General features: G+C 35.7%; 1 protein-coding gene across 20 annotated transcripts in view; it reads left to right on the top strand.

Moving 5' to 3' along the window:
* MCTP1 (multiple C2 and transmembrane domain containing 1) overlaps nt 1-18124 on the top strand; it is a 242401-nt gene that overhangs the window by 121386 nt on the left and 102891 nt on the right. For all 20 annotated transcript variants that reach the window (XM_085528959.1, XM_085528962.1, XM_085528964.1 and 17 more), the window contains 2 exons: nt 8487-8673; nt 14108-14201. In XM_085528959.1, coding sequence (XP_085385085.1) covers nt 8487-8673; nt 14108-14201 — 281 coding nt within the window. The remainder of the gene's footprint in view (nt 1-8486; nt 8674-14107; nt 14202-18124) is intronic.

Below are 18124 nucleotides of genomic sequence, written 5' to 3' on the forward strand. Positions count from 1 at the left end.
CAGTACGGGAGCTGCTATGTTTACTAAGCTTCTGCAAGGTAGTGTTCCTGGTTGGAGGATTACAGAACAAGCACCATGTGCCTTGCAGAAATGAGTACTGGAAGTCCCCTTGAACTGAGTTACTTGTCCACTGCTAAGCTCACAGTTTTATTCATGTTTATAATTTATGTCATATTTTCTCCTGGCATGTATTCTGTCTCAGTTGCAGATCAGTGAAATTTAAAAAATAATAATAATTATTAAAAAAATTAAAAAGTAAATCAAGACTCTGTGGGCCTTGTGTATATTATCATAATCATTAGTTTGGAGCATGGTGGAGAGCAGGAATGAAGTCAGGATGTGGCAAATTGGAGACTTCAAGAGCTAGGGCTTGCTATATTTTTGAGGGTGTGAAGGTAAAGAAAAGATATTAGAGAAGTCTGAGGACATGGAAGTGATATACTGGCTTTGGGGCTATGTGAGATGAGGAGAACGGTAGTAGAAAAGGGACTTCTAAGAAAGAGGAAAGTATTAAGAGTGTGAGAGTGACAGCATGGCATCCTAATTCAGAGGAGAAAGATGTAGCTGTCACAGAACTAGCATAAAGTTCCACCTTTGTCTTGGTACCCAGACAAGTTCAGTGTGGTGATTCTTGAAATGAGATGCTGATTGCTTTATTTCCATTCTTGACTTTGAGCATTATGTGTTCATCAAACACATTTGAGTTGCAATTGCATGTGTTCCCCATGTGACTATAAAGAAAGTAGAGCATTGTGAGCTTCCGTCTAAGAATACCTTCCCAAAAAGAAGTCTGAGAACCATTTCAGTGTTTATTTTAGAATTTCAAAAGCCTCCAAAAAGATCTCATACAAAAACTTGGAGAAGAGTATATTTGCTGATGATTTGTATGACAGAACTTGACCATAATAGAGTTTCACACAGCAGATCAAATTCTGCTGTTCTTCAGAAGAATATTTAAACAAAAAACTTAAGAACCAATTTTATAAGGTTTAAAGATTATTTGGTTTGGAAAGTATTAGTCCTTAAGACAGCCTTTTTACATTCCAGTGAACATGAGAACTTACAGCATTAGTCATTATTTCATCTGATAGGTAGAAATACATATGTACATATGGATATTGTTCAGTCTGAGTGCATTTAATATTCACATGTTTTTTTCACTGAGGAAATCATTTCCATGTTGAGTCAATATACTACTGTGATTAAAAACACACACTGCAATAATTTTATGTAGATAATTCCAAGATCAAAACAGAGGTGAAATGATATTAATCTTTGTGTAATTATTTAACTTCCTTATCATCTGCATTTTCGGAGGCGATCCTGACTGTCACCTTTACCATAATCAGCTAATAAATCCTCATGATTGTTACACCTTTATGCAGAGCAGTAATCTGAACAAATTGGCTGCTGACAGCTGCAATAAATTGCCAAGAATGAGTGCTGTCAGAGAACAAGTTGTTTCTGTGAACATACAGGATAAGTAAATCCCATGTCATGCAGTTTTATTCGGCTGAGATTATTTGCAACCCAGCACAGCAGAATTTATAGCATTATTTATTGGTCTGAAAAATGCACGTTTATCTTTAAAATGACATTGAGTTTTTACTCCTATCTTATGCTACAAAATACCTGTAAACTTTTTCTAAGCATATTTTCTGTAAATGTTACTATCTTTTATCAAGTCTGATGCCAGTGAAGAACAGCAGAAGACCTTCTGTATTTTAAACTCATTAAACCTATGTATTATATATATCGGAAAAAAGTGAAATGTCCCATAATCTCTCAGAACATTGTTATTAAAATTCAGGCTCTTTCTTCTGTTTGTGCAGATGTGTACATGATATATAGTATTTAAATTCATCCTCTTAAAATGGGTGTTAAAAAATCCAAAAGTAAAATACTGAAAATTAAGTACTTTTTTTTTTTTTTTTACAGCTAATCAGTTATATTTTGTCTGTTTAATTTTTTCATAGTAGTGAAGCAATAGAGGGTTTTTCAGGTGCACATAAAAGGAAGCACAGTGAGAGCCATACTACTGCATTATTAATCTGAAGACACAGCAATATACTACTCACAGCTCTAAACTGAAGTGGGATTTTAAAATAAAATATTTATGCCTTTTTCAGTATTATTTTTCTACTCAAACTTACATAATTTCACTACAAGATCCTGAATACGGTAAGCAGAGAACTGAATAGTGGTGCTTAGCTGAAATGATATTCCTGCATGCACATAAAGTTAAGGGAAGGTCTCTAAACATGGAAGTTTGGCAGAATTCTGTGGAAATAGAGTGTTCAAGGATTTTTTTTTTCCTGGATTTTTAGATATGTTAATATGATGGTGTTATATTAGAATTACATATTATTGGAAATATTGATTTTCCCTTTTTTTTTTTTTAATTTTTATTTCACATGGTGGTTATTAAATTTCTGCATGTCACTGTAGCTCTGAAAAGTTATTTTCAAAGTTTAAATTTATTCTTTAATATTCCATTGTAATTTGAGTTTTTGTCTTTTTCTATCTGTGTACATGTGTGAATTACACAGCAGTTCTGTGTAAACACAGACAAGTGCACAACCAATGGCCTGTGTGTATTATACATGATGATTAAAGTTAAATCATTATGGGTGCTTTTTTCTGTGTAAGAGCATATTGCCAAAAACATTAACATCAAAAAATGCTTCTGGCAGGCCTGCCCTTGACAAATTTTAATATACGTTGTGTTATTCACAAATTTATTGAGAATTGTTTCTTTATACTTCTACAAATTTAGTAGTAACTGAGACAGATAATGCTGCATGCACATTGCTTTTATAGATCTTTCTTCTGTCCTGCATGTCCTGCATGTGGAAATTACTCTGCCAAGAAATAAGAGAAAGGGAGAATGATTAGTTAAATGGCTGCCTAGCTCTGTGGTCTATGGTATTAAATAAACAGAACAATCTGTGGTGTAGATACAAGTTTGTGAGGTTTTCTGGAAGATATGGATTGTAGTCATGTGAAAGATCTTGAAAGTTCTTTGAGCTACCTCATGTACTGTAGAGCCGGGTAGGGTGAAAAAAACAAATGTTTCTCAAAGCAGAGGATTGTTTAGCAAAGCAAATAATTTGTCTTGAGGTAAAACAACTACACAATGATAGCACTTACATTGCACGTCTATAGCAGATGACTGTGCCGCAAAGATGATATAGGAAGTATTGCATAATAAAACATCCACAAGTCCTACTTACTGTCTACACAATTTCAGACATAAATCTGTAGTGTTATGGCGAAAAGCTATGCTTAAAAAATGTTGATATGTCATTTCAAAATCCATCAGCAGTATTTTATGGCATGGGCTGTATTTCTTCCACCTAGGCATACAGAATTGTCTGCATTCAGGTCTGGGCAGTGAGGATGCCCCGAATTTCATGCAGCTCTCATACTTCCATTATCTTGATGGACTTACCACATGCTGCAAGGCTCTTTTCTGCTTCTTGTGTTTTGCTACTTGGCTCCTGATGCCCTTACAGCTTCCCCAGCTGCTGTCACACTTCCTGTCACTGTCCCACTTAGCTGAGCCACCACTCCGACACCTTGGGTAACTTTGCTGGTTTTCAGACTGCCTCCTCTCTTCACCACCTATCACAAGAACCATGTGGGGTCTGTAATTTCATTTCTTTCTCATTATCTCTCTGCTTAAAAATGACACTCTCTTGTTCTTCCAAGAACTTCATGTAACTGCAGTCCTGTCTGTTTGAGCCATATCATTTTCTGTCATGTCTTGCAGAATTTCCGTTCTCCGTTTGTTTCCCAGTTTTACTGAAACATTTTACTCAGCACATAAAGGCTACGGAGTCTCACAAATTGTAGCAGTTCATGGCTCACTTCTTCTGATGTATGTCCAGCTCAGTTCTAATTGCAGAATTGCACAGTTTCCTCTCCTGGGCGTCCTTTGGAGCAGCATAGACCTGGATCACAGCGGAGTTAAAAGGCTGTCTTTCTGAACAAGTCGTGACGATAATTAAGTTACCTGGGTTGTAGCCAAGTGGTGCTTTTCTGTCCCTATCACTTAGGATTGTGCCAATTCCTCTTTCATGCTTTATTTTGTCATGTGAGAAAATGATCTCGCTATCTGCTGCCTCTCCCTTGCCTGGCCACCTGGCTTTTAAGAGGCCTTCTATGTCATGTCGCTACCTTTGTATCTCATTCATTAGCAAGGATATTTCACCAGGGTGCCAAAGCGGTCTTACATTCCAGGTTCTGTTAGAACTAGAGAGGGGAGGCGATTTTTGTCTCTTAGACCTGCTGATAATAAAATACTACACATAGCTCTGGTTTCCATACTTTAAAAAGGATGCAGGAAAATTTCACTGGATCAGAAAAGTTACAAAAAGTCATTTGAGGGCTGTAGGAGATGTGTTCCAAGGAAATACATAGGGAGCTGTAGGTGTTTAGCATATCAAAAGGAAGATCAAGAAGAGATATGCTTATGGTATGTGAGTACCTTCACTAGAAGAAAATAAGGGGGACCAACGGCTTTTTTAACCTAGCAGAGAAAGGTATAAAAAGAACCAAAGGACAGATATATTCAAATTAAAAATAAATCAGAAATTTCTCTTCCTAGCAGTCTGGGTAATTAACACACTGAAGACATTTTCAGAGGAGGTGTTGGATTCCCCTTGTATCTCCAAATCCTCCTTTCTAGGAGGAGCACCATGTTTTTGCAGCTACTCATCTATCTTATTTTGGTGTATGAACTTGACACACTTATATGACTTTTTCTCCCTTCACTTCTCTCCAGACCTGAAAATCCAGATCCAGGTGTTGCTTGTTAGTGCTCATGTGCATGGTGTGGGAGGATGTATCTCCATTTCTCATCCTGGACATGTCAGCTAGCCAGCAGCGTTGTTCCATTGTCCCTTCCCAGCACTTCTAGCACAGTTGCAGCTGTGTGATGAAAGATCTTCATAACGTGGAGTAGAAAAATAATGAAAATACTCAGACTTCTCTATAAGCTAACATTCACCAAAGTTGATATACAGCTGTGCTTGAAAATGTCTGTGGAATTAATGGCTATTTTTTCCATAGATTTTCCTAATGATCACTTCACCAAAGATGAACTTTTCCTCTCACCAGCAGTGTATAAATAATAGTGTGATAAGAAACTGAAACTGAAGTCTTCCAAGTTCACCATTTTTCGGTTTGGTTTGGTTTGGTTTGTGGTTTTTTGTTTTGGTTTGGTTTGGTTTTTTTCACTTTATTTGTAGGAAAAATCAATAGAAAAAAAGGTTTGGTAGATTTTACTACTGGTGCTAGTGAAAGTTATTCCAGGATAGGTTTAGTTTAGATAATACCTTACTGAACAGGCTTACTGCTTGTTTTTGTTCTCATGCTAAGAAAAGGAAAAGCTAAGAAAAGTGTTTGGTTTTTTTTTCCTTTTCAGGTAAATTTGATATAAAAGAAACATAGTTGTTTATTTGTTTTCCAGGAAAAGCTACTAATGGAAAGGATCACATTTTTTGTTACAGTGTAATTGTAAATTGAATGTTTTGTCTTTGAATTGAGGAGTGTGCTGCTGATGCAGTTGCCTTGGTAATGCTTGTGAAGTCTCAGCATCTTCTGTGAGTTAGGTGCAAGCCAGCTGCATCTCCTGCAAGGTTTTCCCCTTGCCTACAGGAGGGGATGTGACATAGGATGAGAAATACACTTTCACCTGGCTTAGTAAGGATGTTGGTGCTTCCAACCAAGATTCTTATAAAGCACAGTAGCAGAATTCCATAATGAAATAATCTCTGATTTTTATGAAATTATCTGAAGAGTGTTCAGAGGATATTCTCCATGTAAAATGATAAAGGATTTCACCAGTAAACATTTCCACGTCACTTCCAGCCCCTTTTATGCTTTTAGAAAATAACAAACTGATTCATGGAGATGCATCAAAAAGACTACAGAGACACATTTTGTGGTTAGTGTCTCATAGATATGCCGCAGTTCAGACTATTTTTATACCTGTAGGAAAATCACACAGGTAGAATTGAATTGTCAGCTTGTTATCCTAAACAAAGAATAGCAGGAGCTGTAATGTTGCAAAGAGTGCTGTAACTTCCTGAGACCTTGAAACGTGTTGTTCTGACATAAACACTGTAGTTTTACATTCACTGCAATTCTACAGGGCTTCTGTTTTGTGTCTTTTTGCTTCAAGTGGCATCATTTTCTGGTTTTGAGTGAGATAAGTATTATTTCTGCATTTCTTGTATTGTAATGACTTTCTGATGATTGTACTGACCTTAGTAGAGTTTAAAGTGGTCCTTCCAATAATCATTGATTAGGGCTGCAGTACTGTTGCAAAGGCGTTTCTGAGAGATATCTATTTTGAAGTAATCTAGAAGGAATGTCCTTAAGTTCCACCCTGCAGGTTCAGGTTGGATATTAGGAAAAACTTATCCATAACAGTGATAATGCACTGAAAAAGGCCCAGTGAGGTGGTAGAGTCACTGTCCCTGGTGCTGATCAAGAAACGTGGTGGGAATGGTTGAGCTGTGTTAGTGACTGGGCTATGTGATCTCAGTGGTCTTTTCCAGCCTTAATGATTCTGTGATAATATTTAGTACTAGTCAGCTTAACCTACTTTAACATAATCAAGCATTCAAAGTTATTCATTATCTTAAGGAGAGTATTACAACCTCCACTGCAGCCAAAAGAGAAGTCTAATTGCCTGTGAGTAGGTATGAAACTTTGATTGTGAACCTGCACTGACTGCAGCACTTTTAATATCTTGCTAATCTTGTTAATTTCATTTCTAACTCCTTATCTTCCAGAGAGTTCGAAACAGAAGGAAAACACTAAATTCACGATCAGTTTCAAATTTTCTCATTGTAAAATAAACTTTGTTACTGTATGAGTTTTATAGTAGTTTGATTTTGACAGCAACACAAAAGACAGTAAATGTGGTTTGTTTCTTTTTAATGAAATTTTCCTCTAGCAAATCTAATCTGCCTGTGGTAGTATAGTACTTGTTTTTTAAGGATGAATTTATTCTGATAATTGGCAATTTCCTGTCCTTAAATGCCTATTTATTCATGTCTGCCACCTTTTTTTTTTTTTTTTTTTTTTTTTTTTATTGGCCCTGTGGTCACCACATTAACTATCTCATCAAAATCAATTGACATTTTATGAAAAGAGTTTCGTAGATCATTAGTTTAGTGAGAGTGGCATATAGAGCACATACTCATCGCATTACATAATCACTGTTACAAGTAAAGTATGCGGTTGCTTAACTAAATATAGAATGAATCCATACGCCTTACTTAAATATTGGTTTTGGTTTTATTCAGAGTAATGAATTGGCAAAATGCTACTGGAGATCCTTAAAGTATCTTAATTGCTAACAGTTCTTTTTCACAGAAATTCCTCTACGGGGCAGGATGGCATCATGTGTGGCATAGGCACTGAATTTCTAGGCAGGTTCAGAGTTGAAATCTAGAAAACTTGAAACTCATGAAGTATAGACATGAACATATTAATACTTCTGAAGGTATCCACAGAGTGTTTACAGACTGTACTGTATTAACTGAATAGTGGTCTGTTTTTTTTGTTGTTGTTGTTGTTTGTTTTTTGTTGTTTTTCTTTTGTTTTGTTTTGTTTTGTTTTTTTGTCAGCTCCTTGTTAGCAAGAGCAACATTTTTACTTTAGTAGTTCTATATTTCATTTCTGAAGTCATTTCAGCAGCAGCAAAGCTGACACATATGGAGCCATTCTTCATTAATTCAGTGCATGGTATATCCTGTGCAGCCAGGGTTATTCAGAGAGGGATCAAGCATGTGTCTTTAGACACTGTTTGTGCAGTTATAAGCAGTCCTTGCTCATTACAACATGAGACATCTTACTATACAGGGGCTTGTGGCATCAGATTTTATCCTTGATGCTTGCATGAAGCTTTGACCCTGAGCCATGCACAGCTTACTGCAAGAGAGCTGTGCCTTTTGGGTGGTGCTCTAGTCCTGCTTTTGTGTGTTCAGTCATGTTGACTCCATAACAGTTAAGTCCACACAAGAAACTTTTTCTTTTATTTGTGTTAGAGGGGATTTTTACTATTGCTAGATGAGTGGTATCAAAAATATTCGTACCAAAACTTACATGTTATTTTTATACAAGAGGCATAATTAAAAACTATGGTCTGTTTCTGAATGTGAATTTTTAAAACTCTCTTTTTGTGAGCTCAAATGCTGCATTTTAGATAACCTTGTTTCTAGTGTCTAAGTGTTCCTTTTAGTATTTTAATGTACACATCTATAACAAGTTATAGATTTAAAAAAAGGCATATGGCACAGTCTGAAGAGAAATCGTTCCAGAAACTGAGAAGGATTTCATACTGACTTTCAGGTTTCGGGGGATGGGGGTTGTTTGTTTGTTTGTTTGTTTGTGCAGCTGAATGCAAGTAAGCCAATGAACTGTTGTTTAATGTGATGAAAACTATATACTGATGAAAAATGTGTTTCTAGATGCCAGGTTGACCTGTCAACCCTAAGTAAAGAACAGACTCACAAGCTGGAGATGCCACTGGAGGAAGGGGAAGGATGCCTGGTGTTGCTGGTCACTCTGACAGCCTCAGCGGCCGTCACCATCTCTGACCTCTCTGTCAACTCCTTGGAGGACCCGAAGGAGCGAGAGGAAATACTGAAGAGATATGTATGGAGTTCTCTTTTGCCTTTTGTCTGTGAAATGTTTGCTTCTATAAATACTAAGTATTGGAGAAAGAAGTCTAAATACTATATCCCATGCATCCTTACCATGTTCAACCAATGACAGTCGTTTAAACTAGTCATTAATATTATTGCAGCTGAAATGTTATGGTCAAAAAGGCTGCAGATTTTCTGTATACAGTAAGGTATTTTTTACATAGTGTTTCAGCTATTTTAATTAACTTTGGGACATAAAGAAGTTAATTTCATTGCCTTACAGATCATTTTTACCAAGTGCAAGATAACTGAGGGATTATTTAATGGCTGTGCAATTTCTAGTGAGTGTTTATGTCAACTATTCCTAGATCCTATAGGCTGGGGATTTTAAGCATAGTCTAAAAGAGGGTGAGATTTTAACTCTATGTTAGATAATTTGTATTTTGTATCATCAAAATAATTGTTTTAAGCAGCATTTCTATTTCAAAATATTCTGGAACAAATTATTTTAATTTCCCAGCATCCTCACATTACACAGCAGCTCTGCAGTTTTATCAAAGGAACAGAGAGGGGAGCTCTTACTCCAGCATTTGTTAATACCTAAATTACTAAAAGTAACTGTCTCACTACACACAGAGAAGAGCAGGGGGGGGCTGAGAAAGAGAGGGGGGTTAAGGGGGGGAACCTATTTCCACTTAAAATTACAAAGCTTTTATTGTACGATGCTGCCAGGTGTTTAGAAAGGCTTCTCTAGACACTCAGCCATTAAACCAAGCTCTGACTAACAAAGAGCCGCTTAATTTTTTTTTTTATTATTTTTTTTTTTTAGATTTTAAAATATTCCTATTCCATGACTGACAACCTTTCAACAACTGAATTTAATAAAGATGTACCTTATCAGTCTGTGCAGATAACGTGAAGTGCTAGTACTAATGCTGTACAATATTCTTCAAACAGATTAGCAGGATGTGCGCTTCAGCAAATTTATTCTGGTTATCTCCACTGAATCAGCTGTCTGCTAATGCTTGTACAACTCGTACACCAATAGTGTTATCATAAACACAGTTTAATAGAGGTGACTTAGTGAGGCTAAACATAATATTCCTAAACCAACTGAGAACTAAAGTCTTGTGCAAAATCTCTGAAAAATAATTGCAATTAGGAGAATTACTTCATATTTGGGAAGCCACTGAGACAGCCTGTCACTGTCAGAATAGATCTTTATAAGTATAATAAATTTCTGGTGGATAGATTTTTGAGGTGACATGCTTCTAGCTACCAGATGTAACAATACCATATTTCTGTGGATTATGCTGTGGGAAGATGCGATGAGAGTCAAGTGATACTGATGGTTTTGAGAATTTAGAAGCAATATTGCAACGTTATGACTGTGTTATTAATCAGTTTTCATAAATACTCTCTTTTTTTTTTTTTTCTCTCTCCCTAGTGTAAAACATAAAATCGATCTATTTATTTCCTTTTCTTCCACATTCTTGGAAGTGTGTCATTTTTCTTATATTTACAGTAGTGTACGTGTTTGAAAAGGTCTGGTTTTGTGGAGGGTGTTCATATCGCAGTAGAAGGAATTTCTCATTATATGTTTTTGAAAATTACAGCATTGATACCCATTTTGAAAAATATTACAGTTTTTATTAAAACGACCTATGGACAGCAGCAGAAAGAGATGACAAGGTTTAGCAAAATTCAAATAGTTTATTTTCACTGATGTTTGATTTGCCTTTACTGTTCATGTATCTTCTTCAGTGCAGATTAAAAGAATGAATTTGCAATTAGCAAGATGTACTATTTCCATTCATTCTCTGTATTTTGGAGCTTATTTTTTGTTCTCTTAAAAAATCTAGCTTCTACTGGAGAAATGTATTTTGCACCCTTTCCACAGCCAAAAACAGTTAATGAGCTGACCTTACCATCAGATCAAATAGCCTTGGAAAATGACTCTATTACTGTCATTTAACCATTTGTAGCTGAACATCAGAGCCTTACAAATTAAACAGGCATTACTGTTTGAACCATTATTTTACCACAATTGTCTGAAAAGATTAATTCCTTTTGGGGTGAGGAAGGGGGCGCATTAATGGGTACAGACCAAGAGAGATTGTATGACCTTTTCAGAACGGGTGTGCTGAACCCACAGTCCCCCTTGTCACAGTTTAAAAACCAGAGGAGCTAGTTTAGAGAAGAAGTTGTTAGCATTCCATTTTTATTATGACATTTCACAGTCATCCGATTTAATGTCCCTTGACCAGATTGTCCACCGTGAGACGATGGGCTTGAAATGTTATTTAGAGCATTGATAAAAGGTGAGCAGTTCTAAGATGACAGCGAGTCATAAGGCTGGTGGTGTGACATTAATTTTCTCCATAACAGAGATGGAATAAGACGTCATGGTGACAAGCTGTCAATCAGTACTAGCCCCTCAGTGTATCTCGATGCCATAGGATGGGGTATTGCTTCTCCCATAATAGAGCTGAACTGAGATGCTCTCCCTGACAGCTGCTGCAGCCATACAGAAAATATATTATACAGCCTTTCATTAAAAAAATAAAGAGGACCCATCTCCAGAGCATTTCAATCTTTTCCCATCTATTGAGGGCTGAAAAGATTCACTGCAAATCACAGATTCCTCTGCTATGGAAATTTCAGGCTTCAGAAACCATACAGTTTTTGAGGCCTTCAACGTTAATCGTAAATAAGACAGAGTATCATCTGATAAACCGTTACTTAAAGTTACATATTTAAGGTAATATATTAAAGTTATTTGCTTCTACCAGAATCTACAGTAACTTGTATGCAATTTCAGTAGTCTCAACCATCACAGCTTATGGTAAATTAGACTAAAATTGCTGAATCGCTTAAACTAAAGTTCAAAAATAATTGTTTTGTGGGATGTTAACTAAGGTAGCAAAGTAAGATACAGTGGTAGTGCTTTTCTTTTCTTTTCTTTTCTTTTCTTTTCTTTTCTTTTCTTTTCTTTTCTTTTCTTTTCTTTTCTTTTCTTTTCTTTTCTTTTCTTTTCTTTTCTTTTCTTTTCTTTTCTTTTCTTTTCTTTTCTTTTCTTTTCTTTTTTTCTTTCCTTCCTTCCTTTCCTTTCCTTTCCTTTCCTTTCCTTTCCTTTCCTTTCCTTTCCTTTCCTTTCCTTTCCTTTCCTTTCCTTTCCTTTCCTTTCCTTTCCTTTCCTTTCCTTTCCTTTCCTTTCCTTTCCTTTCCTTTCCTTTCCTTTCCTTTCCTTTCCTTTCCTTTCCTTTCCTTTCCTTTCCTTTCCTTTCCTTTCCTTTCCTTTCCTTTCCTTTCCTTTCCTTTCCTTTTTTTTTTCTTCCCAGAACGTGCATTTTGCAGGGTGTAATCTTGAGGGAAATCCTAGGTACAGCTTTCTGGAAGGGAAGCAGTTGTTTGTTTGTCTTGATCCATGTTTGGGTTTTTGTTTTGTTTTCTTTCTGAAGCTATCAGTTTGTTTCAGTTATTCCGAAACTTAGGTAAAATGTGGAAACATGCTTGTAAATCCTTTCACTTCTATCTAGGTGTTAGAGCAGAATTATCTGTTACAGTATGAGTTCTGATAAGAAGCTTCCAAACCTTGATCATTATTGTTGTGAGAGATGGTGCCAGTGCCAGCATGCTTTTGAACTGCAGCACTGCTATCTGTACCACCACTTCTGCCACTCTCAGCTTGTGTGTAAGCACATAAGCAGAGGATTGAATCTGTGCTGATTGAAGCTGACTACCAGTAGTTTTAAGCCCTATTTCTGATGTTAAACATACTAAATACAATTAAAAACTGTTAATGATTATGCTGATATAACATGCATGTGTATATTTGTATGTATGCTGCATGCAAGATATTGCATTTAACTGGATTCGGGATACCAAGGTCAAACCTCCACTGTAAACAATAACTAGTCAACTGGGGCTTGTGAAATTAATATCAGAGTGTGATCTGACTGCTACAATTGTCTTATTAACAGAAATACAGGAATGTGTATTGTATGTCAAACATTTTAATAAGTATGCTATCTATATATAAAGGTATTCCGTATTTTTCTTTTGCAATATCTGATATTACCTTCAAGGAGAAGCTGTGATTTTCAGATAAGTGATGTGATTCTGTTTTTTCTTAACAGTCAGTTTCAGCTTCATGATATATTTCACAATTTTGACCTTGTGTTTACCTAATGGTTGCATATTCTAGGAATCTAGACAGCAGCATCAGGTAGAAAAGGCTTCAAATGCTGCTGTACCTTCTCATAACCAACCAAAATATTGTGGATCATGCCTGTGGCCTTTTCTAATATTTTAGATGTTAAAATGCTTACAATTAAGGGTAGGTGACAGCACTTACGTACATGACTTGCAAAAACTTTAAAAATTGTTGAAGCATATGATTTAAAATGTATTTAAAAATATAATTGTAGATTCCTCTTTTGGATTTTTTCTCATAGGTTCTGAAGAAAGTAAACAGTATTGTAAAATTTGCTGTTAATCGGTTGCATAATCAAAATCCCACTTGATGTTTCAGCATTTGAAGCCGAACAACTTTTAAATCATAGTCATCTTAAAAAATCTGGCATAACACACTCAGATGCTGCAGTACTCCCAGGTTATTACTCTTAGGCATTTGAAAAAAATAAAAGAGAATGCAGTTTCCAAGCAGCTTTCAAAAATGATGCAGGGTGTGTAAATCCAATTGTCAGTCTACTCCTCAGTTTTTCTTCCTTTTTTAGAATACATGCTAATATTGAATAAAATAATGGTAGAAGAAAAGATTTATAGTAAAAGCATCTTGCCATTTAAATAGAACTATCATCTTGTTTATGTTTTTCTTTTTTTTTTTTTCTTTTTTTTTTTTTTTTTTTGCCTGTGATTATTATGAGGATTATTAAGTTGCTAGAATCTTCTCTGTGTTTGCTCATATTATTTGCTGCATACATGTTGCATGCAGGCTTCTGTATAATGATCAAGTAGAATGAAAGAAATATCGGTTCCAAGTCGTTGTTTATATTATTGGAGCTATCGAAGGGAAATTATGAATGCAGATTTCACAGAAGTAATCGGGAAGAGGAAATATTGTTTTATTGTTTGTATAGTTTGTATTAATTTTGTAAACACCCTGATACATATTATAATTGTGATGGCCAGTTCGTGTACCAAGATTTTATATCAGCAGGATTAGTATGTTTAATTATTTCATATTTTTTCCTTCTTGTTTTTGATTAGTATGTTAAAATGGCAGAACACTGAAAGAAACACAATTATATGTTATTCAGAAAGTAGCATGTAAAAGTATGAGCATGTTATAAATACTCTGACTTACGTATAGAAGAGGGAAGATACTATCAATATTGCTTTAATTTTATTTTGCAATGTAGATTTATGCTACATTTTTCTTTTCTTTTCCTTTTATTTATTTATTTATTTATTTTTTCCAGAGCCCAATGAGAATGTTTCATAACATGAAGGATGTGGGATTTCTTCAGGTAAAAGTCATTCGAGCAGAAGCATTGATGGCAGCTGATGTTACAGGCAAGGATTCTTTTAGTTTCTGTAAATGTAAATAGCAACAATGGGTCTTTTTACAGATTGAAGAAATATATTTTAAACAGAAGATTATGCAATTATTATTGTCTGCTTTCTCTGTCTCACCTTCTCCTCATTAAAAATCATCAGACATGAAAACAGAACTTGTAAGCAAGGCAGCAAGTCATTCTAATGCTAGTAGCGTCTAACATAGGTTGTTGCTGAGAAGGGTGAAATATGTATTTTTCTCCAAAAAAAAGGTTCTGCAAAAATTGTGTGAGATACATATGCCAGATTTCTTTTTCAATTGGATGCAAAAATACCAAATATTCCAAATCAGAGCAAAATGCAACAGAAAAGGCAAATGAAAAGTGGTACTTATGAATACAACTTCAAAGTTTTTGCCAGAATAATTATTCCCTGCCAGATACTTAGCAAGGCTGTTTTTTGGTTTCAAGTACTTCAAACAAATGCTAAGTTTCCTTTAACTAATGCTTGTCTGTTCAAGAAGGGATGTAAGATTTTTTTTTTCCCTTCTCCTTTTTTTTTTTTTTTTTTTTTTTTACCTATTTTAAATTATGGACTGATGGAATAATTTAACCTGTTTCTTTTCAAAACAAAGGAAAAATTATTTCACCCATGCCAGCCATGCTTCCTTGGAAATATCCAGCTTGCATCCTGAAAGTATAATCACAGTCAAACTACATAAGTTGGGTAAAGGAAAGAGAGTTTGACCTGCATCAGAAAATAACCATCTTAACTTTTGTAAAAAAGGAAAGTAAAAAAGCAAACTATCCTAATATTGCTGGTTTGACTGCAATTTGAACATGAATGTCCTGCTGCATGAACAGATAGAGATATATAGCGAGATAATCACTTTTTAATTGTTTTGTGCAAATTGGCATGAGTAGATTTTCTTTTTCTTATATAAGGCAACAGAATAAACGTTTTACTGCTGAAACTGATCTTCCAGTTTGTGGCACACAAAAAAGCAGATTCTATTTTCAGAGAGGTTGGAGAAATGCTTCTAAAGATTCCTCACTCTGCTTTGACCTTATAATCCAATGTGGTCTGAACAGAGAGAGAGATTAAGTTATTCAGGGGCAAATGGGATAATTCAGTCCCTGACCTCGTTCGGTCTTCGACTTTTCCAGATCAACATGTCATTTGTGCTGGTTGAACAGATTTTTTGGAAATGCATTTTATTCAATTAAAGATGTAGAGAGCTACCAAAAATTTCCATGTATTCTATTTAGAGTGACAGTTAGGAAGACTGGAAAGAACTCTCAATATCTTGCCAGTGTCCTGAGTATTTTGTTCACTAGTATTATACATAATATATGCTTTTTTTAAAGGCTGTGCATTCAAACACAACAGAAATGCTTGCATAGTTCAGATAATAGCACTTGATATTTTGAAAGGAGGACAAAGGGTTTTAATGAAATTAATTTATGTGAATGTGTACAGATGATTTCAGATTAAACTTTGAGGAGGAATATTTACAGTTTATTCAAAGTAGTCATTCGCTGATTGTCAGAAAATGTTTGCAAAAATTACAGAAATAGCTTGGCCATTCCTCTTTATGCAACTGAGCAATAATTCCTAGTCAGCATAGAGAATGCTGTCAGTAGTAGCATGACTTATTCAACTAAAGATAGGTTTATGTAAGTAAAAGCTCAGGCATAGCTTGCTCTTTCTAATACATCTTTTTTCGCAGCTTATCTTTTCCCTTCCTCTGAGTCTGAAAAGTAGCTGTAGCACCTGTGCAATACTTGTATGTTTTGCTCTGTTTCCTTTCTATTGCAATTACCCTGTTTCAATTTCAGAAATCTTTTCATATGAAGTAATAAGCAAAAATTTTCTAGTTTGGGCTGAATGGATTTTCAAAATTCCTGATATTCCATCTTTAAGCATAAGCATAGATTCCTTTAAAAATGTGATTTTTTTCTTTTGTTACCATACATTCATTGAGAAGCATTGTAATACTGTATTAACTCTGTGTGAATAAAGAACAATTGAGGCCTCCATTGAATGAATGACTAAAAAGCACAAATTACTTTTTAATGAAACCCTCAATTCTTCTCCTTTCTAGAGAAAGCCCATAGCCTTGTTTAGCTGAATTCTACTACAGTAGGTCACTTCAGTTAAGCCTCTAATAAACTGTTGATACTTGAGAGTAGGTTTTTTTCTGTGTCAGTAGCCCAGTGCTGGACAGTACAATTCAAATAGTTGATTTAAATACAGATTTTTAAAAAAGAGAGTGAGAAGCAGAGGGGGAGAGAGGAAAATAAAGAAGAGGAAAAAGAGATTAAAGGTACTGGTTAAGGTCTCAGTTTTCAGCTCCCATATATACACACATGACTTGAAAAAGATGCCACAGCAGACTGTAATTTCAGTGTTTAGATGTGGGCAGGTGAGAAAATGGTGACTAGCAGTCTGCAAATGGGGTGCTGTATGAAGGTATCATTAATAGGTTTTAAAAATATATGAGAAGAACACCAAGTCCTCTCTACCCAGCCTACCTGCAAGGAAGTGACTTTCCTGGAAACAGATTACCATGGAAGGATGAGAGGTTCCTGATGGGTGCCTGAAGCCTTTTCTTGGCTTCCGAGGGAGTTGAAACACAGGGCCTCTGGCAGGACCAGAGTCTGGAGGAGTGCTGTTCAGATTATCAGAATGTTATACCTGGAAAACTGTATCTCAATATCATTCTTTCTGATGTCAAAAAATAATGCCAGAACTACCCTCCAAACAAAATTATATTCTGTTGAAAATTCTGGTTGCAGCAGGTGTTCATTTTTATAAAATGTACATGTTTTTATATGGCTATTTGTTTTGGAACTGTAATCTAAGAATTGGATTTAAATTAGTGACTATACTTATTTACATTTTCTCCTCTTCCTGAGTAGGAAGCTGTTGTTTTGTGGCTACTTGGTGCCAGGCTGTTTTCTCCCTATAACCTCAGATAAGAGGAGTTGTACTTTTCTCTCTCCGCTTTATCTTTGCTCTGCTATTGGTCCTCCAGAATACATATTGCCTGGCATAATTTCATATATAGTTATAATGAAGAACTTTTAAATTAGGAAGTATTCAGATAATACTATGAAATATATAGTGAGTTCATCATGTCAGTTGACCTTCGAATTCAATCCATAATCAGTTTAAAAAAGTGTATACAATTTTTGGAAAGTGGTAGACCTTCACAAATTAAACAGTGTCAGTTAAAGCAATAGGTAAGTTTCTGCTGCAGAATTATATACAGGTAGAGTTTGAGGTAAACCTGCTATTTTCACAGCATTTGCTTCTCCTTTAATGGATCATATACATTTATTCTTTTCTGTATAATGTGAAATAAAATTAAAAATCTCCACATTGTTAATGAAGAGAAGGAAGCATGGTGGGAAAAGATGTGCTACAGGTTTTATCAACATCAGTACAGGTCCTATTATTTTGAAGAATAATAGTTAGCAACTCAGATTCATTAGCAGAGCAAAATCTGAGCTCCTTGTGACAGTCTGCCTGAAAAACAGTTTGTTTTGCTGTCTTTGGGCTTTAATTAAGACATGTTCCATTCTAGCCCCCTTGCCTGCCCCTCGCCCACCCCCACCCTGCTTGCTGTGTCACAGACCAGCGATCAGACGCTTTCAGATGGTCCAGCCCATGACTTTGACCTTCTGCGTGGTCCGGCGTTCCCTGGGGAACCGTTCAGCTCATGAGGTCTGATTTCACACTTCCAGGATGCCTCGGCTCTCTTAACAATGACAGGGAGACAAAGCCCTTTAGAGCGGGCCGCATGGGGACTTGTTTAAATTGGAAACTAGAGAGGAGTCAAGGAACAAGGTTACAGGCTACAGAATAGTGCTTTTAATAAAGAGCTCACAGCTCTGGTTCAGCTCAAAGAGGGCTACCTCTGTACAATTAATTGAGAC

Source organism: Coturnix japonica, chromosome Z, assembly GCF_054131305.1.
Source record: "Coturnix japonica strain WE chromosome Z, WE-NBRP24, whole genome shotgun sequence".
Taxonomy (NCBI): domain Eukaryota; kingdom Metazoa; phylum Chordata; class Aves; order Galliformes; family Phasianidae; genus Coturnix; species Coturnix japonica.